General features: G+C 42.6%; 1 protein-coding gene across 20 annotated transcripts in view; it reads left to right on the top strand.

Annotated features, from left to right (window-relative positions):
* Positions 1-23,283, top strand: part of DNAAF9 (dynein axonemal assembly factor 9) — a 167,185-nt gene that overhangs the window by 121,041 nt on the left and 22,861 nt on the right. For all 20 annotated transcript variants that reach the window (XM_086333297.1, XM_086333296.1, XM_086333314.1 and 17 more), the window contains 5 exons: positions 80-197; positions 1,940-2,028; positions 3,676-3,834; positions 6,331-6,456; positions 17,494-17,531. In XM_086333297.1, coding sequence (XP_086189423.1) covers positions 80-197; positions 1,940-2,028; positions 3,676-3,834; positions 6,331-6,456; positions 17,494-17,531 — 530 coding nt within the window. The remainder of the gene's footprint in view (positions 1-79; positions 198-1,939; positions 2,029-3,675; positions 3,835-6,330; positions 6,457-17,493; positions 17,532-23,283) is intronic.

The following is a 23,283-nucleotide window of genomic DNA, read 5'->3' as shown; positions in this document are numbered from 1 at the left end:
AATAAGTTTCTCATGTGAATGGGCACATTCAGAAAAGGCTGGTGATGGTAACATAATAGCACTGTCTTTGTTTTTCTAGGTTTCTCCAGCATTTTGCTGTCAGCAGCATTAGTCAGGAACCCGTGGTGAGGACCCATCTCCCTGTCCTACTGCAGCAAGCCGAAATCAACCCTATTCACAGAGTAGAAAATGATAAGGTATAGCAGCTCACCAAAAAAGCTGAGAATTTATGGGAGGATGATCCTGATAACCTACCCTTAATATTCAGTGTCATTTACAAAAAGGAGCTCAGGCAGAGTCCCTTTTATAAGACTCTCCACCTCCTTGAATACTGATGTAATGATACACATGAAACCCCTTCTGTACACTGACAGTGTACTGGCACCTACGTTAATGCCACCTGAGCCCCATGGCAGTGATGAAACCCTGCCATATTTCTGTGCCCTCCTCTTGCTTCTCCAGGTCTTCCAAACTCTTTGTCAGTACTCTCATGCTGTCAGCTCTTTCTGGTTACAAGGTCTTACGTGGCACACTGAGCTTAGTAAGGGGAAGGGCCTTATTAGTAAGAGCTTGCTAGCATCACCAGGATAACGTGACAGTTTATAAACACTGTCTTCACAAGAGTGGATTTTAATCTGCTCCTGCTTCATACTGCTCTCCTCTTGACCCCCCACCATTTCTTTGGAACTATATGTCATAATATGCTCAAAGAGGGCATTTATTTCTGTGCAAATCTAGAAGACACTTGGCTGCAAAAGGAAAGAGAAGCATTAAGTAGTTAGCAGGGAGGCCTGGCGTGCTGCGATTTATGGGGTCACAAAGAGTCGGACACGACTGAACAACTGAACTGAAGTAGTTAGAAGCTTCATTTTTTCCCTTAAGCAAGAGTAAAAGTAAAAATTTTATATTTTAAATATTTTTAATATATATATTTTATATTAACAAAGTGCTATAGAACTGGCCTTGAAGTAAGAAGGTGTCTGGCTGTGAGCATGTTTGCTGGGATTTGAGAGGCTGAGGCCTGGATGCCGAGAAATGGGAACCAAGATGAGAAAATAAACAGAAAGTCAGTTACAGGGAGAACTGTCCACAGGTGCAGAAAGGGAATCAGACCAAGGGTCTGGTCAGAGGGGAGGTGGGAGAACTATTTCCCACAAAAGATGAGGAATCCATAGCCATCTCTGTGCTGATGTGACTAGTTCAAGTGGTGAGTGCCACCAAGCTGAATTTTAGTCCAGGCCTGTCCCAGTGAATCTTGTGTATTGTTAAATAAAACGCATGTAAAGGAGCCCTTGCCATGCTGTGTCACTGACATTGTTATCCTTCAGCAAGTACATGGTTCCCTTCCTCCTCTGCTTGACACCTTCTTTGTCAGTAGATTTCTTGAGTTGGAATGTCTCCCTACAGACAGCCCTGTTTTCATGTAGTCATGTGCCAAGGTTAAGAAAGTTCAACCTGGCTATTTTCCCCATTAAGACTGAGAAGTGCTTTCTTGACCCAGTTTGTTTCTTTACATCAGGCCATGTGGCTTGAAAGGCACAGGCCGCTCACCTCTTTCACTGAGTTTACCACACCAATTTAGCCTATGACATTTTTGTCCCAGACCTCCTTTCCTCCCAGTATTTTCCGTTATACTTTTAACTGATCTAGTCACAACCTGCTCCATGGAAATGATCATGGTAACACTACATCGTATATGGTGTTTGCTGTGTGCCAGACACTGTTCCAAGCACCTTGTTTACATATATTAACTCAGTTAATCATCACAGCCACCCTGCAAGGTAGGTTCTATAGTGAACCCAAGGTCACATAGCTAGTGAATGCTGGTGCTGAGGTTTAAACCCACAGAACCTGGCTTAAGAAGTCAGTTCTCTTAACCTGTTACACAGTGCTGCCTCCCAGTTGAATCATAAACCCATATGGCTTTTCTTTCATGTAGGTAATTATCAGCATTGTAACTGGTCTCCCAGGCTGTCACGCCAGTGAACTCTGTGCTTTTCTGGTCACTCTGCATAAGGAATATGGCAGGTTAGTATGGCTACTGCCTTTGCTTTGGGGAAAGGGGTTCTATGCTTGCTGCCTATGCACTGGGAAACCTTCAGCATCCACTGACCTTTGGTGTAATTGATATTGGCACAGTGATCATCTATCCATTTGTTTAACACATTTATACTGAGTACTTTCTGTATGCGAGACACTGTTTAAGTATAGGGGACAAATGTACAAAACAGACTAGAAAACAGGTGGTATCTCTGCCTTCATGGAGCTTGTATTCTAGTTTTGGAAGATAGGCAATTAACCAGTTAAGAAAAATAGTACATTAGCTAGTGAAAAATGCTGTGGAGAAAATAAAGCTGAGAAGGCTATAGGAGAGCTGAGCTGGGGGACTGATTCCAGTTTTAATTGGGTACTCAGGGAAGTGGCTCAGACGATAAAGAGTCTGCCAGCAGTGTGGGAGACCTGGGTTCGATCCCTGGGTTGGAACGATCCCCTGGAGAAGGAACTGGCAACCCACTCCAGTATTCTTGCCTGGAAAAATCCCATGGATGGAGGAGCCTGGCAGGCTACAGTCCATGGGATCGCAGAGAGTCAGACATGACTGAGCGACTTCACTTTATTCGCTCACTCAGGGAAGACCTCACTGAAAAGGTGACATTTGAGCAAAGGCCTGACAATATAAAGGGATGAACCTCTGGATATCTGGGCAAGAGACCTGTTCCAGCAAGACTGGCATGGGCAAAGGCCTGGGAATTGTCACCAGGTTGGTTAGAACTTGAGAGCTGGTGGATGTGGTCTTTCCATGGCCACAAAGGGACTGCATGAGTTTAGGTGGAACTGGGACATACTGGTTTAGATAAAATTGGAGAAATCATTCACCCATGTCTTCCATTTGGCTGACAGATTGCTAAACAAACCTTGCTGACTGAACCAGGCTTTTAATATCTAGTCAGTCTTCCTCAAAGTAAGCCTGCAGGAGACCATATAGAAGAACTGAGAAGACTGAAATCACCTAGGAGTTTGGGACTTTAGAGTGGGAGATTGTGGGGGTTGGGAAGATGAGTTTTAGAGAGATAATGGGGAAATATTAGACCTCCTTCATAAGTACTCAATAGCTAACTAGCTCCTTCCTCATTTCCATTGCTTATGTTCTGTAAACAATCTGAATGCTTCTCCTTACCCATTATTATTTTTATTTTTTGGCTGTGCCATGCAGTTTGTGGGATCTCAGTTCCCCAACCAGGGATTGAACCTGGGCCACTACAGTGACAGTACCAAATCCTAACCACTAGGCCACCAGGAAACTTCCCCCACCCCTTCATTCCTTATTCTTGGCAAGAATTTTACTGCAAAGTGGACTGAAACTATTTTTCTGAACGGCTCTTCAGAAACTGACTGCCTGTTCAGGAGTCTTTCTCAACTCTGAAACCTGTTGATCATGTGCTTATCTGACCTTTCTCCCTATGACAGAGCATTTTGTGCCAAAAGCTCCAATAGAAGTGATTTCGGGGTACAGGGCTCCACACCCAGCCAGTTCCCTCTACCTGTTTCTGGTAGTATTGCTTTCTCCTGTATGGGTTCACGAGACCAAGTCTGTGGAGTACTAGTTACATTTGAATCCACTGGCAGAACCTATGGGTCAGGCCCTCATGCTGAGATTATACTTTCCATTTCCAGGTGGATGGTATACCGTCAAGTCATGGACAGCTCCGAATGTTTTCATGCTGCCCACTTCCAGAGATACCTTTCCAGTGCCCTGGAGGCCCAACAGAACCGCTCTGCCCGCCAGTCAGCCTATGTCCGCAAGAAGACCAGACTACTGGTGGTATTACAAGGGTGAGCCCTGGAAGTATTTTGGAAATAGTGGGGTAGTGTGGTGACCTTGCCATTATTTCATGTGTGGTTGACTTGGGGCACAGAATAAACTCCACATATGCACGAGAAGTGTCTAGTGTCTTTAGCAAGCAGGAACCGCTGTGGCCATCCTGTGGCCCAGAGTGACTGGTGAAGATGACACGCAAGTTTCAAGTTTGGCTTCAACGTCACATATCCTCAAAAGGCAAAGAACTGGGGAGGAGGTTTTCTGGGCAAGATTCTTTGATAATTCTTCTAACAGTAGTGGTCCCTAAGCCTTTTCGTTTGCCACCGAAGCAAGCAAGCTTCAGCTTTTTCAGTCCTCCTCCTGTGGAGTTGCAGACAGTCCCCACACTCTAGTCTCAAGCCCCATCCACAAAGTGGCTAGGAAGGAGGAAGCAGGTGTGTCGTCCCCTGGGCCCGCAGGAGAACATGCCAGATCAGGAAAACATGGGCTGTGCTCTTCACTGCTGTCATTATAGTTGGTAATAAAGAAGCTTTTGGCAGTTCTCACAAAGTGCTTTTGTGCTGTGCTGTGGTGTTTTGTTTTGTGCTCATAATAATTAGTATTTGCAACTGGCTAATTGTTTCCAGTAAAGAATAGGCCCAGTTCCAAAGCCCTATTTGGTCTCTTGGATGTGATGGTAAGAATTGGAGGAAAGCCAGGCCAGTGGTGCTGCAGGAGGCAAACAGGAATGTGTCCCCTGCCAGGCCATCTTTTCTCTTATTTAGATCTTGTTCTTATATCTGCTTTGGGCTTCCCTTCTGTTGACTCTACTTGTGGGCTTAGGTTGTGGAAGCCACAGAGCAGGAAAGCTAGAAACCACTTGTTTTCCATCATCTCTAATAATCAAAAAAATAGGTTGGCCCAGTTTCGTCACCTCCTGCCACCTTTCCAGAGTTGAATGTCAGTGGGGGTATAGACCTGGAGTCAAATTTGGTACCTTGACATCGTATAGCTGAGGTCATTTCCATCTTCTATTACTTTAGAGAGTATTTTTGACTCCCCGTCTCTGACTGTACAAGTCTGCATAAGTGCCAGCTGTCCTGGCTGCTCTGGACTTCAGTGACAGTGTATGGCCAACCCACTTGTACTCAGAACCAGCAGTTGCCCAGTCACAGCCCCAGTACACTAGGAACATCCGATGGATTTCCTGCTGTGTTGCTCTGTATGACAGTGTTCTTACAGATGGGGCCCATTCCCCTGAGGCTCAGCAGGGAACACATGGCAGACTCAGTGTAGCATATCCATCTCCTTGGAGCTGGACCTTTAAGCTCAATATTGAGGTGAGGGAACACCCCAGAGGCTTCTCAAGTTGAGAATTTTATTTCTTGAATACGGCCTTTATTTTGATTTATAGAATTCTGTGCCATCGGGCAGAGTTTTTTCTTGCCCCTATAGTGGCCTGGTCCCATTCTACTTACTGCTGCAGGTAAGCAGTGATGTTGAGCTTTGACACCAAGTGGAGTATTAGGTTGTTGTTTTAAAAATTGAATTAATGTATTTTTAAATGATAAAATTTTAGAAATGGGGGACAGATTAGTGGCTGCCAGGAACTGGGGATGGGAGTGGAGAGTGAGGGGGAGGTAGGTATGGTTATAAAAGGGCAACACGGAGGGAGCTTTGTGGTGTGAAACTGTTTAGTATCTTTACTATGGTAGAGGAGCCTGCACAGGTGACAGAACTGTATGGAACTGAATACATACACAAATAAGTAGAACTGTAAAAATCTGAGTCTTAAAAAGTTAATTTTAAGGAATTTGAGGGACTGTGTTAGTTTATACTCTAGAATATTATAAAAATCATTCTGTATCTACATTTAAGACAAAGTATCTCTCAAAACAAAAATTGAATTAATGTAAAATGAGGCAAAATTGCAGGCTTAAATTACAAATGTGAAATAGAGCCCAAAAGACACTTGTATGGAATATCTGTTGTTTTAGAAGAAAGAAAGGTAAAGTCCTGCTGGGCTTTTTTTGTTTTTAAATAAAGAAAATAGTGACAAGAAAGAGGCAACATGAAGAGTTAGGTTTTTGCATTCATCATGCAGTTTGGGCAGTTCAGCCAAAGTGGCCAGGTACAGACTCAGAAGCTGGATCACTATGCTCCCTGAAATGAAAGACTTATTAAAGAAAACAGACCAATGCAGGAGCTCTTAACTTGATGAGAAAATACCAAGTCCTGCCCCAGAGCCCCAGGGTCACCTGCAGGCTTCTCTGAAGTGGGTGGGCAGTAGAGTTCTTCCTTCCACTCACTCTTGCACAGTTAGAACTAGTGGAACTCGGAAGTACAGAAACACTGTAAACTGCAGGGGCTCTAAATCATGAGGTGACTTGACCCCAAGGAGGCCTGTTGCTCTCTCCTCTTTTGGTTTCCTTCTACCCTTGCTCCACTTAGCCACTCAGCAAGCATTCCCCTCCTCTCCCACTCTGAAGCTCCAGTCCAGTAAACTTAACTACTCCCTTTTTTCCCCCTAGCTACACAGATGTTATTGATGTTGTCCAGGCTCTGCAGACCCATCCAGACTCAAATGTCAAGTCCTCCTTCACCATTGGTACCATCACAGTGTGTGTGGAGCCGCTGAGCTGCTACATGGAGCACAGGTACGTACTTAGGACCACCTCCAGCCCACAGGATGTGGTGTGTTTAAATGTACAGAAAGCTATTTACCTCCCACCTACCAGTAGGCGACGCATTTTTATGTGTTTGTCTTTTGAAATGCATCAGTTTACCCTCGTGGTGTTTCTGTTTTTCAGTTGCTAAGTCATGTCTGACTCTGCAACCCTGTGGACTGCAGCATGTCAGGCTCCTCTGTCCTCCAGTGTCTCCCATTTACTCAGATTCATGTCCATTGAATCAGTGTTGCTATCTAACCATCTCTTCCTCTCCCACCCCCTTCTCCTTTTCCCTTCAGTCTTTCCCAGCATCAGGGTCTTTTCCAATGAGTCAGCTCTTCATATCAGGTGGCCAGAATATTAAGAGCTTCAGCTTCAGCATCAGTCCTTCCAATGAGTATTCAGGGCTGATTTCCTATAGAATTGACTGGTTTGATCTCCTTGCAGTCCACAGATTCTCAAGGGTCTTCTCCAGAACCACAATTTGAAAACGTCAGTTCTTTGGCATTCAGCCTTCTTTAAATTCCAGCTCTCACATCCCTACATGACTACTGGAAAAACCATAGTTTTGATCATACAGACCTTGGTTGGCAGAGTGACGTCTGTTTTTTAATACACTGTCTAGGTTTGTTATAACTTACCTTGCAAGGAGCAAGCATCTTTTAATTTCATAACTAGAGTTGCTATCTGCAGTGATTTTGGAGTCCAAGAAAATAAAATATGTCACTGCTTCCACTTTTTCCCCATCTATTTGCCATGAAGTGGTGGGACTGTATGCCTTGATCTTAGTTTTGCATGTTGAGTTTCAAGCCAGCTTTTTTACTCTCCGTGTGGCCTGGCATCTTCTCACCACTTTTCTTTGTGCACTAATAAGTCACCCTTCTAGGATAGTGGGACTTGAAATAAATTCTCCCAGAAAAGAAGAATACCCATGGCAGGCTTTTCTTTTCTTCTTTACTGCAGGGAAGGGGCCTTCTGTAATAAGGCACTTGGAGTACCTCACAGATACTTTTTCATGTGGTTAAGCCATCTTAAAGCATCTTACCTCAGTTAATGACATTCATTCTCACTACTAACAAATGAACTTTTTTTTCCTACTTTGGAAATAATATGACAACAACAAAGAAAATTGGGTAATAATTCACCCATAATCTCACTAACTCAATGTAATATTATAATTTTTGTGAAGTCCTTTTTTATCTTTTATATGCATACTTTTTTTAACAGTTGTGATGTACATAAAGCTTTATATCTTTCTTAGGTTAACATAAACATATTATGTAAGTGAACATATATCAGTCAGTCAGTTCAGTCGCTCAGTCATGTCCAGCTCTTTGCGACTCCATGAACCTCAGCACGCCAGGCCTCCCTGTCCATCACCAACTCCCGGAGTCCACCCAAACCCATGTCCATTGAGTCAATGATGCCATCTGCCTCATCCTGCCCTCAGTCTTTCCCAGCTGCGGTTCATGGGGTCACAAAGAGTCCGACACGACTGAGCGACTGAACTGAACTGATGATCAATTTTATTACTCTGTATTCCCATTCCCAAATTGCTTTCTGAGTGGGTTTTATAGTTTATACTGCCTCAGTGGTATCTAGAATTATTTATTTCATCATCAGAGAAGTCCCCACTGAGAAGTTTCAGACATTACATTTTCCCTTTGTAGAGCTGTTTGGAGGGCTCCCCTGTTAGCTCAGCTGGTGAAGAATCCACCTGCAATGCAGGAGACCCCAGTTCAATTCCTGGGTCAGGAAGAACCCCTGGAGAAAGGATAGGCTACCCACTCTAGTATTCTTGGGCTTCCCTGGTAGCTCAGTCGGTATAAAATCTGCCTGCAGTGTGGGAGACCTGGGTTTGATCCCTGGGTTGGGAAGATCCCCTGGAGGCGGGCATGGCAACCCACTCCAGTGTTCTTGCCTGGAGAATCCCTGTGGACAGAGGAGCCTGGCAGGCTGCAGTCCATGGGGTCACAGAGTTGGACACGACAGAGTGACTAAGCACAGCACACATATCACAGACTTGTTTGGGGCTTCCCTGGTGGCTCAGACAGTAAAGAATCTACCTGCAGTGTGGGAGACATGGGTTCAGTCCCTGGGTGGAGAAGATCCTCTAGAGAAGAGAATGAGAAGGAACTGGCTACCTACTCCAGTATTCTTGCCTTTAGAATTCCAAGGACAGAGGCTGCAAAGTTTCCTTTCTCTGTAGCCTTTAGTAGAATATTTCTAAGAATGTATCCAAGATGTGTTATCATGTGGTTTTTCTGATTAGTCCATATATTATTAATCATCTCCTGGCAACTGATTGATCTATCCTTAGATCTTCATCTGAAAAAGCTTCCTTCTTATTTGAGTCCTAAGTTGATATCTTTACACTTCTCATAGAAATTACATTAAAAATTACTACCCTAATTGTCTTAAGTGATCCTAAGAAATGTCTTTACCATTCTCCCTTCTCATTAGCTCTGCTTTCTCTAGGTTCTGCTTTCTCATTAAAAAAAAAAAAAAGCTATTTTTCCTTCTACCTCAAGGTAGGTTATTGTAGTGAATTCTGAGCATCACCATTGTACTTGAGAATGCTGTGTGGACTCTTATATGCCACTTTTTCCACCATCCATGCCTCTTCTTATTCTCAAGTTTTTAGTTAAAGATGAATCAAGCAGAAAGAGGTCTAACATGGGACTGGACACTATCAGAGATACTAACATAGAAAGGTAGGAAAAGATAGTAATAAGCAAAGAACTAGACAAATACTGTTCTATACCATCAAGAAAAAGTTAAGAAGAAGAAAAACTAATAGAGTGGCGTGGGAAGAGTTCAAGGAAGAAGTGTTAAAGGTCTGGGGAAATGGGAAGGTGGGATCTTCCTGTAGTAATGAAAATGTTTCTAAAATGAAATTGTGGCAGTGTTTGCACAGCTCTGTAAATTTACTAAAAAAAAACACAAAACATTGGATCATACACTTTAAATGAGTGAATTTTGTGCTATGCTGATTATATATCAATAAAACTGTTAATTGGAAACAATCAGGGACTTCCCCATGGCTCAATGGTAAGGAATCCACTTGCCAGTGCTAGAGACATTGGTTCAATCCCTGATCCAGGAAGATCTTATATGCCGCAGGGCAACTAAGCCTGTGCTCTGGAGGCAGTGAGTCACACCACTGAGCCCACATGCTGCAGCTGCTGAAGCCAATGTGCTCTAGAGCCTGTACTCCACAGCAACTTTTCCCTAGTTGCAATGAGCAGAGAGAAGCCTGCTCATTGCAACTAGGAAAAAGCCCTCACAGCAACAAAGACCCAGCACAGCCAAAATATAAATTAAAAAAAAAAAACTCATTGCACATCGAGTCAGAGGTTACTGATTAAATCCGTGGTTGGGGAACTTTTCCCTAGTTGCAATGAGCAGAGAGAAGCCTGCTCATTGCAACTAGGGAAAAGCCCACACAGCAACAAAAACCCAGCACAGCCAAAATATAAATTAAAAAAAAAAACTCATTGCACATCGAGTTAGAGGTTACTGATTCAATCCGTGGTTGGGGAACTTTTCCCTAGTTGCAATGAGCAGAGAGAAGCCTGCTCATTGCAACTAGGGAAAAGCCTGCACAGCAACAAAGACCCAGCACAGCCAAAATATAAATTAAAAAAAAAAAAGCTCACTGCACATCGAGTCAGAGGTTACTGATTCAATCTGTGGTTGGGGAACTAGGGTCCTGCATGCCCTGTGATGTGGCAAAAAAAAAAAAAAGACTAGAACGTTATTAAATAACGTTAATCTCATTCCATTAAGAAAAGAATTAGTGTGGGAGGGAGGTTCAAGAGACAAGAGGAAGGGGAAATATGTATACTTATGGCTGATTCACAATCGTCATATGGCAGAAATTGTAAAGCATTTATCCTCCAATTAAAAATTTAAAAAGCAGTAACACATTTACTTAAGAAAGTCTAAAATGAATTGAAAAAGGTAGTCATATACAAAAACATAGAACACTTTACTAATTGTAAAATTTTAAAAATAGTTGGTAAATTTCTTTAATTTCTGATATAAAACTTAAAGATAGAACTATTAAAGTAAATATAACATGGACTTCCTTGGTGGCGCAGTGGATAAGAATCCACCTGCCAACACAGAGAACACTGGTTCAATCCCTGGTCTGGAGATTCCACATTCCACAGAGTGACTAATCCTATGTGCCACAACTACTGAACCTGCACTCTAGAACCCACGAGCAGCAACTGCTGAGCTTTCATGCTGCAACTACTGAGTCTTGTATGCCTTGGAGCCCATGATCCACAAGAGAAGGCTCCTCAATGAGAAGCCATCTCAGTGAGAAGCCACGCACCACGACAAAGTGTGTAACCCCCACTCACCGCAGCTAGAGAAAGTCCACGAAAAGCCACAAAGACCTAGTGCATTCAGAAAATAAATATAACAAAACATGCTAATGGATACACAATACATATATGTATTTATTAAAGTATTATTAAATGACAGAAGTAGTAAAAAGATTAAGTGACCAGTGTTAAGCCCGTACATTTGTAAAAAGTCCAGGAATTCCCTGGAAGTCCAAGAAACCTAGATGTCCATCAATGGATGAATGAATAAAGAAGTTGTGGTACATATACACAATGGAATATTACTCAGCCATAAAAAGGAATGGATTTGAGTCACTTCTAGTGAGGTAGATGAACCTAGAGCCTGTTATACAGAATGAAACGGGCAGTGAGAGTGCCAAACCTGTGGCCTGGGTTCGATCCCTGGTCAGGGAACTAAGATCCCAACAGCTGCATGTCACGGTCAAAAAAAGAAAGAAAAGAAATCCTTATAAGGCCAACTGTGGTAGATTAAAATTCTGGCCATACATTAAAACGTGTATATTATCATATGTGAAACAAATCGCCAGTCCAGGTTTGATGCATGATACAGGATGCTCGGGGCTGGTGCACTGGAATGACCCAGAGGGATGGTTTGGGGAGGGAGGTGGGAGGGGGGTTCAGGATGGGGAACACATGTACACCTGTGGTGGATTCATGTCAGTGTATGGCAGAACCAATGCAATATTGTAATTAGCCACCAATTAAAATAAATAAATTTATATTAAAAATTCTGGGCATAGCAAAAGCAGCCCTTCCCATCAGGACTTAAGTTGAATCTACTTTTCACCCCTTGAATCTTGGCTCAGGCATTGTGACTTGGCTTTGGCCAATGGGTCCTCAAGAAGCATGAAACAAGCCAAGGCTTGAAAAGCATTTTACACTTTGGGGCTTGCCCTCTCTTGCTTCTGGGAGTTAAGAACCACCATCTGAAGAGGCTGTTGGAGGGTGAAAGACCATGTAGATAGAGAGCCCCAGCCATCCATTCCTACCATCTAGACCAAGACCACTGTTGGGCCTGTGAGTGAGACCATCTTAAAGAGTCATCACCCCCCCTAAGCTATACCCAGGCTGAAACAACTGCCCATTCAACCTATAGAATCATGAGAAATAATAAATCATCCTTATTTTAAGCCACTTAGTTTTGGGGTGATTTACTATGTTGCAACTTGTGTAGGAAAATAGGTACTTTCATATACTTTTTTCCCCCATACTGTTGATAGGAATGTAAAATGATTTAATCTCTTTGGAGTCAAATATGGCCATTCCATTGCTAGAATTTTATTATACAGTCATATTTTTAGAAATGTGCAAAGATATATATGTCTATATAGGAGTATTTGTTTCAGGCTGAATTTTTATTTTTTATTTATATATTTTTTTAAAGTTGTGAGTTTAAATTTTATTCAGGGTCTTAACTGAGGACTATAGTCCAGGACACAGGTCTGAGGAATTCAGGCAGAATTATTAATTCTGAACTGTAGAGCCCACTCCACCATGTTTAGTTGGGGAGGAATTTACTAATGGACAAAATAGCTTGAAAAGCCCCTGGGAGGGTCAGACTGTATTGATGAGGCATCCAGGTGGAACACTCAAACTTCAGTAGCGCTGCCCCAGTGAGATCCCCCTCGGGCTGTCTGAGGCTATCTCAGTCACTTCTTCCACCAGAAAATGGCGTCTGCTTCCAATACATCCCCTCATTCACTGTGTTCTTTGCCACTTGGAGTCTCATTGGTAAAACTTAGGTCATATGCTTATACCAGATGGCAGGAATGGCCAGAAAAGCAGTTTTCTGCCATTTATTTGAAGGACAGGCTTCCTCAATCCAAGTCTGGGAAAAGTGTTTAGAAGGTATGGGCAGTCTGAAATATAATAGATGTGCTCTACGGTGTTCAAGACAATAATGTTAATAATATCAAATGGAAATAACCCAAATGCTCATTAGTAAGTGACTGGTTCAATTTGAGGATATTCATATAATGGAAGCAGGTGGCACAGTGGTAAAGAATCTGCCTACCAGTGCAGGAGACACAAGAGATGCAGATTTGATCCCTGAGTTGGGAAGATGCCCTGGAGAAAGAAATGGCAACCCACTCCAGTATTCTTGCCTGGAAAATCCCATGGACAGAGAAGCCTGGCAGGGTATAGCCCATGGGGTCACAAAAATTCAGACACAACTTAGTGAATGAGCATGTGTAATGGAATACTATGCAGGCATTTTTTTAAATTAGGTAGATTTTATGTACTGATATGGAAAATGCCCATAATACTTTGTGAAGTGAGAAAAGAAAATTACCAAAACAATATGTATTCTTTAAATGTCTATATGACTAAACATAGAAAATATCTGGAACAATACATCCCAAACTGTGAATAGTGGTTTCTTCTGGGAAATGGTTAGTTCCTTGGGGGCAGATGTTAGATGATGTGTAAAACATTTGATATTTTATAGTACCATGTATATTGCTTCTTTTAATATAACAGCTTTATTGAAATGTAATACACATATCATAAAATTCACTGTTTTAAAATGTCCCTTCCAGTCACTTCCCATTTCTTTTTTTTCCCAATCCCTGGCAACTAGTCTACTTTCTGTTTCTGTGGATATGCTTATTCTGGATATGTTTGTATATGTTGCCTTTTGTGCCTGGCTTCTTTCAAGGTTCATCCATGCTGTGGCATGTGTCAGTGTTTCATTCCTTTTTATGGACAAATACGCCATTGTATAGATATATCACATCTTTTTTATCCACTCATCAGTTGATGGACATTAGAGTTTTTTACATTTGGCTATCATAAATATACTGCTATGAATGTTTATGTTTAAGTTTTAATATGGTCATATGTTTTTCTGTTCTCCTGGGTAGAATTGTTGGGTCATATACTAACTATTTAACTTTTGGAGGAACTACAAACTGTTATCCAAAGCCATTGCACCATTTGCATCCTCACCAGCAATATATGAGGGTTCCCATTTCTCCACGTCTTTACCAATACTTGTTATTGTCTGTCTTCAGTGATACTACAGTTTTAGGGGCTTTCCTAGTGGTCCAGTTAAGAATCTGCCTTGTAATGCAAAAGAAAGAGGAGGAAAAAAATATATTACAGTTTAGGAAGGAGGATGATATGTATAGAAGGAAAGGAATTGAGCTGTCATTTGTTTTCTGCTGTTTTTTAGACACTGTGATGCTTTACCTCTTTCAGTCCTCAAAATCCCTTTAAGTATTTTGGGAGGCATTTAAGGTAAGCATCATTACCATGTTTTACCGTGAGGAAGCTGATGCTCAGAAAAGTTAAATAATTTCCCGAATGCCACATCCATGGCATGTACACAGTCAGTCGTGATATGGGGTGGGAAGTACTATAATAAAAACTCCATGTAATTTTACAAGAATTGTTAAAAACAGTGATATCTCAATGAGAAGTTGCATAAATGTGCAAGTCCGTGTGTTGAGTATTTTCTTTGCAGCTCTTTAAAGTGAGTAACTTAATGACCCTCTAACCTGTCAGAGGTTTAAAATACGAGCTTCCAACCTGTAACTGGATAAGATGCATGGAGAGGGAGCATTGCTCAACTTCGTCTCAGATGCTACTGGTATGAATTGCTGTGCACTGCTGCAGGAAAGCAAGCAGGACACTGAGAAGGGCTTTTAAGGCATATACTGTAAAGTCACAGGAACATCATCGAAAAACCTACAAATAATAAATGCTGGAGAAGATGTGGAGAAAAGGGAACCCTCTTACACTGTTGGTGGGAATGTAAATTGACACAGCCACAATGGAGAATAGTTTGGAAATTTCTTTTAAAAACTAGGGATAAAACCTACCATGTCATCCAGCAATCCCACTACTGGGCATATACCCTGAGAAAGCCATTCTAAAAGACACATGTACCCCAGTGTTCATTGCAGTACTGTTTATAGAAGGCAGGTCATGGAAGCAATCTAGCTGTTCATTGATAGATGAATGGATAAAGCAGTTGTGGTACATATATACAATGGAATACTATTCAGCCATAAAAAGGAATGAATTTGAGTCAGTTCCTAGTGAAGTGAATGAACCCAGAGCCTGTTATACAGAGTTAAGTAAGTCAGAAAGAGACAAATGTCGTACATTAACGCCTATATTGGAAACCTAGAAAAATGGTCTTGATGAACCTGTTATTAGGACAGCAGTAGAGACAAAGACATGAAGAACAGACTTGTGGACACAGTGAGGGAGGCAGAGAGGGAGGTGAATTGAGAGAGTAGCACTGAAGCATATGTAAAATAGATAGCCAGTGAGAATTTGCTGCATGACACAGGAAGCTCAAGCCAGTGCTCTGTGACAGCCTAGAGGGGTGGGATGGGGTGGGAGGTGGGAGGGAGTTTCAAGAGGGAGGGGTCATATATATACCAATGGCTGATTCATGTTGATGCATGGTAGGAACCAGCACAACATTGTAACAGTTATTCTCCAATTATAAATAAATTTAAAAAGTTACAGGCACTTACTTGAGGGGACAGACATTTTCTAAGAATGCATTTGTGGACTTTCCTGGTGGTCCAGTGGTTAAGAATCTGCCAGTGCAGAGGACATGGATTCAATCCCTGGTCTGGAAAGTTTCCACATGCTGTGGGGCAACTAAGCCTGAGCACTGCAGCTACTGAAGCCCAAGTGCCCTATAGCCCGTGCTGTGCAACAAGAGAAGCCACTGCAATGAGAAGCCAGCACACTGCAACTAGAGAGTAGCCTCTACTCACCACAACTAAAGAAAGCCTGTGCATAGCAATGAAGACCCAGCACAGCCAAAAATAAATACTTTTTTTAAAGAATACATTTGCTCTGCAGCTGACCCTTCAGTGGACTATGAGTACAGTGAAGTCAGTGAGCTCTGTTCTTGGGAGACTCAAGTGAGGATCTCTCTCTCTTTGTTCTGGGGCTCCTAACCTTATTCAGAGCACATTGGGGTTCCTCTGTGGAATTCTTTAGAAACCGTGAAGGAATCAGGCAGGTGAACTAGATCCACAGCCCAAAGTTATACTTACCCAAGTGGCTCACTCATCCACGAAATTTGGTTCCAAATGGTGTGTGTCTGAGCATTGTCAAAAATCAAATTAAAAAATGAAGATTTGCCACCACCAAGGAAATTGCAAGAGAAAAACTCCCCTAAGTGTTTTGAACAGCATTAATACCTGCCAACTAGACAAGCAACAATTCAGAGGGTGACTTCAGCAAACATCTTACTTGCAGGGGTAGACAGCACAGGAGCTTTGTGGTGTTAAACAAACCTGGGCCCCTGTGTAAACCCTCCCATTTCCTAGCTGCAGGTAGGACCTTCGGAGAAGGCAATGGCACCCCACTCCAGTACTTCTGCCTGGAAAATCCCATGGATGGAGGAGCCTGGTAGGCTGTAGTCCATGGGGTCGCTAGAGTCGGACACGACTAAGCGACTTCACTTTCACTTTTCACTTTCATGCATTGGAGAAGGAAATGGCAACCCACTCCAGTGTTCTTGCTTGGAGAATCCCAGGGACGGGGAAGCCTGGTGGGCTGCCGTCTATGGGGTCGCACAGAGTCAGACACGACTGACGTGACTTAGCAGCAGCAGCAGCAGGTAGGACCTTGGGCCAAGTGCTTAGCTTGCTTAGCCACCATGAACCCACTGTTTGCAGCTTTTAAGTACCCAAGGCACAGGGTGGATGTGAGAATAAAATTGTATGTGTGAACTGCTTGCCCAGTGCCCAGTCAAAGCCTTTGATGAAAGATAGCTCTTTTCATTAGTATTGGCTTTCTTCACCAAGAAGAGCACTGTGGTGTTTTAGAAGTTTTAAAACACTAAGAATATTGAGTTTTTCTCTGGAGCTTACTACAGAGCTACAGTTGTTAACTCATACTTTGAATTAGTCTGTTAGTCTATCCTCAATCTATTCAGTCAGTCTCCTACATTTCATTCACCATTCGAGCTTAGAATAAGGTTAAAGGGTGCGGGGTCTTCTGTGGTGGTCCGGTGGTTAAGAATCCTCCTTGTAATGTAATGTAATCCTCCTTGTAATGCAGGTTTGACCCCTGACCCATGAACTAAGATCCCACATGTTGTGGGGCATCTAAGCCTGTGTGCCACAGCTAGAGAGTCTGCATGCCATAATGAAAGATCCCGCTTGACACAACTAACACCAGACACAGCCAAATAAATAAACAAATGCTTTTTAAAAAAGATGAAAGGGGAACCCGGATTTAGTTGTGCACATAACAGGAAATATGGCAACTTTGTTGTTGAAGGCCCTTGGCAGAATTAGGCAAGTGTAATTTTTCTCATTTTCCCTTGAAAGTTTCCCTGTACTAACAGGACAGTATCTCTCCAGGGTAAAAGAAAAAGACCAATCTCTCTTTCTCCATTTCCTATAGTCTTGGTAGTTGAACAGGGATCTCCTGTTCAACATTCCACCAAGAGTTGGCCACGTTGGGACTTTTTTAGGGTTTCTGGCTTAGGGAACTCTGGTTCAAAACTATGAATACCTTTTGTATAACCATGGCTATCCTTAATGTTCAGTGTTACCTGCCAGTTGCCCCACTGAGTAAGCCATTTTATATGTTAGTGATAGTCAAAATTTTGCGAGAAATCAGTGAAAATTGAGATTAATTGTTTTAAATATTTGTTTTCTCTCCGTAGATTCCTGTTTCCTAAATTTCTTGACCAGTGTTCGCAAGGTAAGCAATGTGCTCTACATCCTGCTTGCATGCCTTTCAAAGTCTGTTTGGATGCAACAGACTTTTCTTCATGTTCCCACCTACCATTCTGAAATCTAAAACAAAACTGATCCAGGGAGAACTGGGGCATTTTTTGCTGTTATCTTATTTGAGAGGTGGATTTCTTCTAAGAGTTTGTCTCAATGATAATAAATTGCCATGTCAACACCTCTTTTGAGCTGCGCTTAACTCTGCCCTCCATTCCAACTAATGTCAGTTGACTGAATAAGTATTCCTAGCCTGCGAATCAGCAAGATTTTGATGCATTTCTCCTGTCCCATGAGTGCAGAGTATGGCCCAGTAGAACCTTCTCCTTTAACCCTCTGCTGCATACACTGAGATTTTCCACATCTGCTTATATATAGAAAAATCCACCTATCTTTAGGTTGTACTCAACCTTGCATTGTCGTACCATCTTGCAGTCTGGAAGCAGCACTTTTTAGTCAGATTAGCTTTAGTGGCTGGAAACCCAGAGTAAATTCTAAATTTTCTACAGTAGTGATAAAATGCTTATTGTTGTCAGAAGACCTGGGGTCTGGGCTTCCTGAAGCAGCCCAGCAAGTAGAAATCAGATGGAAGAAAATAACTCAGTGTCCCCAGCACAGTTCTGCCCTGCTGATCCCATTGCCAGTCTACAGGGAATGGGGACCACAGAGCATTAGCAGAGCTGTTGTCTTGGGAAAGAGCTGAGCTGGAGGCTGTGCAGAGCAGGAGACTGGGTCACTGGAGAGAAGAATTTACGTGTTTGGCTGCTGCACTGAGGAGTCTCAAGTCCAGCTTTTTAGAGGCCCTTGTTGCTTTTTAGGCACTGCTCCCTAGAAGCAGAGTTGAATGGAGGTTAGCTGGGTCTATCCACAGTGTCCACCCAAGGTAGATCAAAGAGATTTTTGAGGGGCTGGGTCAATAGGATGTGGTAACAGGCTGGATGGAGGACATTGAAACAAGACATATCTGGAATGACTTCTAGGTTCCTAGCTTGGGAGATTGGGAAAGTTGATGGTACATATCCTTGAAATAGACTACATAGGAAAAAACATAGGTCCAGGAGATAACCAAGGAGAGCTGTCTGGTCCTTTGATAAATGCTTGGAAGTCATCATCAAAGCCAAGGGTGTGGGCTATAGTCTGTCCCATGTCCACCACCTGATCACACGGTGTTTGCCACCCTAGTGCCACTTGGCTTCTTGACACTTTCTCCTTCAGTGGCCTTCTCCCTTTTTTGCATGTGGGAAAAGCGATCAGGCTGCCTTGGCAGAGAACCTTAGGGAAGTGCTCTATCTTTACCATCCATGAACCTGGGCCAATATTACAAGAGGATAGCCCTTTTAAAGCCAAGACAGGATGAGTTCTTTCTGGCATTTGGTAGGCATATTTCATTAAAAGAGCCTTCCAACTCATTGTTCAAAGGCAATGTATGTCAATTCTGTGCTTATATAAAGAAAGCTAGGGGGAATTCCCTGGTGGCCCAGTGGTTAGGACTTGGTGCTTTCACTACCACAGCCCAAATTCAGTCCCTCGTCAGGGAACTTAAAAGAAAGCTAGGGATGTGATCAGATGTGGACAGGTGCCTTTGAGACCATATATGCTGTTTTCTGAAGTGCAAGGGGCTGGTTAAGTGGTAGTGCCTTAGTAAACATCTTCCCCTTACATCTGGGCACAGAGGACCCTATAGACTAATCTGACCTGGTTCACCATGAGCACTGGCCTTCTGGGAAAACAGGAGATAAGGGCAAGTATTTCTCCTCGGAGATTTAGTGCCTTTCTTAGAGGTGGAATCTGCCGCCGGTAGACAAACATTTCATGTCCCCAGGGAGCATTTGCCTCCTTTGCTCCTGTTCATAAGTCAAGCTCTGATTCATTGCTTTTATAACAAGGGATTATTTTACAGTGAGAAAAGCACTGTATTGCAACCACAAAATGATGTGTATTACAGAAATCCAAGGATTAGGGAATAATCTCAGTGCTTAAACGACCAGCACAGCTCATTATAATGCTAGCTTTAAAGCAGAGAGCAGACATTTTGCTCCCATGATCTGCTTTTAGAAGTATCTATATGGTGGAGGAAATGGCAACCCACTCCAGTATTCTTGCCTGGAGAATCCCAAGGATAGGGGAGCCTGGCTGGCTACAGTCCATGGAGTCGCCAAGAGTCGGGCACAACTTAGCAACTACACAGATATAGAAGACAAACTGGTGGTTACCAAAAGAGAGACAAAAGTGTGGTGGGACAAATTACGTGTATGGGATTAAGAAATTAAAAACTCCTATGTATAAACAGCAACAAGTTTATATTGTATCAGATAAAGAATTATAGCCTTTATTGTATAATAACATTCAATGGAGTATAATCTGTAAAAATACTGAATCACTGTGCTGTATACGTGAAACTAGTATAATATTGTAAATCTTCTATACTACAATTTAATAATTAAAAAATTATCAAAAAAGAAATATCTATAGATTTTTGAGGTTTGATTTCTTCTAGGCTGCTGGAAGCCTTTAGCCAGACTGAGATGGTCAAACAGACCTCAGAGATGTTTCTCCCCTTTTGGGAATGTGCCAGGCCAGGCTGCCTGCTCACTCACAGCCCAGACTTGTGAGGCATTGGCTAAATCAGAGTATCCATTCCTTTGTACATAGCAGGAGGATGGCCCAAGCAGGATGAAACTGCCCACAATGGCCTCTTCACCTTGTGCTCCAGATAACTGCTGTACCTTGCCTTAATGATGGCATTTCCTCTTGGCAGGTAGCAGTTTGCATAGCTGGCCTAAGGAATGCTGGGGATAATCCTTTTGCTTGTTTCTCCATAAAGCAAAGCCCCTTTTCTATGTCCAATTCCTGACCTAGAATCCAAAGCCCACAGGGTTTGTCTACATGATACTAATGGGGAAACAGGACTTTGAGAAGGTGTCTGTCAGAGACTCAGACCCTAACTTTTTCTCAGGCAGGCCAAGCCTGTGCTTGTGATTCTGGTGCATGCCGCTCAGGTTGGCATGTTTGCAGTAGACTGACTCTTCAGTTTCTTTTGCCCAAGAAGATACTAAATAGAATCCAAGGGCCTTTGCAGAGATCTCTCGGCCTTTCCTGGCTCCTCACTGCAAGATACACCACAGCTATTCTTGTCTTCACCCTGGGACTTTCATGGACCCTTGCAGGAGCTGGCTCTCATAACTGCCCTCTCTGGAATGTGCTGACCCTTCTAGAACCCTACCTACTTCCCCACTGTGCCACATTCTGGGCCTGGCTGCCTAGTCTTGTCTTACTTAGTTTCCAGAGGCCCCAGCCACTTCCTGTAGCTGCACCAGGACATGGGGTTCTGGCAGTAAGCTCACCAGACTGTCCTCATTGCCTGCTCGCAGCCTCCAAAGTGACCTTTTTAATGGGAATGGGAGCACAGGCACTGCCAGTGTCACCTTTCTTAGGAGGCTTCTCTGACACTCTGACTGCAGATGGTCCATCTTAATGTTAAAGCTTATGACAAGGAAGCCATATGAGCAGCCTTTTTAAAACTGAATAAACAAAAAGTAGACATATTCTACATTTGAATTTCTAAGTCTTATGCTATTACCATATCTAAGCCATACGTGAAAACCTAGGAGATAGAAGTTGTAAGTGTGGAAGAAGTTGTTAAGAAACTACGGTTTTGTATATTCGTATATACTTGTATATGCATAGACCATCTGAGGAGACATACCCCAAATCCGCTTATTAGTGGTTGCCTCTGGGGAGAAGTAAGGTTCAGGGTGCCAGAGAAGGGAAGAAGAAACTTTATACTGAACCCTTTCATACCTTAATGAATTTTGCACCAAAATATGTATATCTAATCTTAGCTACCTTTTAAAATGGCTGTCTGATGAATGATACTTGCTCAGATTTGCAAGTGGGAAAATTTTTGGCATGTGGGTACCCACAGCTTAGTTGTTTAGGCAGCTACCTCAGAGGTCAGGTTGCACATGCCTTTTATTATACTTAGTTCATTTATTCATCTGTTCAGCAAATCTTTATCCTATACCTTCTCTAACCCAGTCCTAAGGGATTAGGGAAGTCTTCTGGAAGGATGCTGTTTAAATTGTCTACAACCTGAAGTAGGAGTTGGTCCTTCAAAAAAGAAAGGAGGGAAAAGATAGTTCCAGACAGAAGAAACAGCAGGAAAGAAGACCTGATGGTGACTAGAGCCTTGAAGAAGTGCAGCATGCGGGTAGGTCAGACTGGCCAAAAAGTTTAGATATCAGCCTACAAGTAATTGGGATGCTGTAAATGTGTTAAGTGGGGAAATGATTTGATCAGATTTATGTTTTTGAAAGATTACTTTGACTACAGGAGAAAGAATGAATTGTAGTAAAGGAAGCCTGGAAGTGGAGAGAATGAGCACAGAGCTAGTAAAGAGCAGTGGTCTAAACTAGGCAAATGGTAGCAGGGACTGAGAGTGGAGGATGGACTATGGCCCAGGTTTGGGGAATTCAGCAGTCAGTGTGCCCTTACCAAGTGACCACTTGAATGTCAGGGGAAGCCACCGAGAAAACTCACCTTTGAATCCTCAGAGGTCTCTCAAGCACTCTGCAGAGGCAGATGGGCTGTATTTGCCTAAGGCTGACTGACTTGCTGTGGAGCACTAACAGATACTTGAGAAGAGCAGGACTCATGTCTCTGAACCAAAAAGCCAATAGATTCCCAAACAGCTTGTTAAACACCCAGGAAGCAGATTCTGTACTCAGCAGTCAAGCCTTACTTCCTGACATTTACAATCTTAGACATATTGTATACCTTTTGTGTACATCATGCTAAATGCCGGGCTGGATGAATCACAAACTAGCATCAAGATTGCTGGGAAAAATATCAACAACCTCAGCTATGAAGATGATACCATTTTAATGGCAGAAAATAAAGAGGAACTAAAGAGCCTCTTGATAAGGGTGAAAGAGGAGAATGAAAAAGCTGGCTTGAAACTCAACAGTTAAAAAAAAATCAAGATTGTGACAAATAGAAAGAGAAAAAGTGGAAGGAGTGACAGATTTTATTTTGGGGAAAAATTTTTATTTTTCAAAATCATTGTGGATGGTGACTGCAGCCATGAAATTAAAAGATGCTTACTCCTAGGAAAGAAAGCTATGACAAACCCAGATCACGTTTTAAAAAGTAGAGACATCACTCTGCCAACAAAGGTCTATATAGTCAAAGCTATGGTTTTTCCAGCAGTCATGTATGGATGTGAGAGTTGGACTATACAGAAGGCTGAATGCCAAAGAATTGATGTTTTTCTAATTGTGGTGCTGGAAAAGATCTTGACAGTCCGTTGGACTGCGAAGACATCCAACCCAGTCAGTCCTAAAGGAAATCGACCCTGAATATTCATTGGAAGGACTGATGCTGAAACTGAAGCTCCAGTACTTTGGCCACCTGCTGTGAAGAGTTAACTCAATGATGCTGGGAAAGATTGAAGGCAAGAGCAGAAGGGGACAACAGAGGATGAGATGGTTGCATGGCATCATCAATTCAATGGACATGAGTTTGAGCAAACTCTGGGAGATGGTGATGGACAGGAAAGCCTGGCATGCTGCAGTCCATGGAGTCACAAAAAGATGGATATGATTTAGCAACTGAACAATGACAACATACCCTTTGTGTATGCCTTGTCCCCATCGTAACACATGACCATTGACATGAATCTCCTAACCCCTGCTCCCTGGTTGTGAATGGAATATGGTTATGAGGTT

This window comes from Bos grunniens, chromosome 13 (genome assembly GCF_055505025.1).
Source record: "Bos grunniens cultivar Pamir isolate PY7600 chromosome 13, Bosgru_T2T1.0, whole genome shotgun sequence".
Taxonomy (NCBI): domain Eukaryota; kingdom Metazoa; phylum Chordata; class Mammalia; order Artiodactyla; family Bovidae; genus Bos; species Bos grunniens.
The sequence above is the reverse complement of the archived record's forward strand: the minus strand, read 5'-3'. Positions and strand labels throughout refer to the sequence as shown.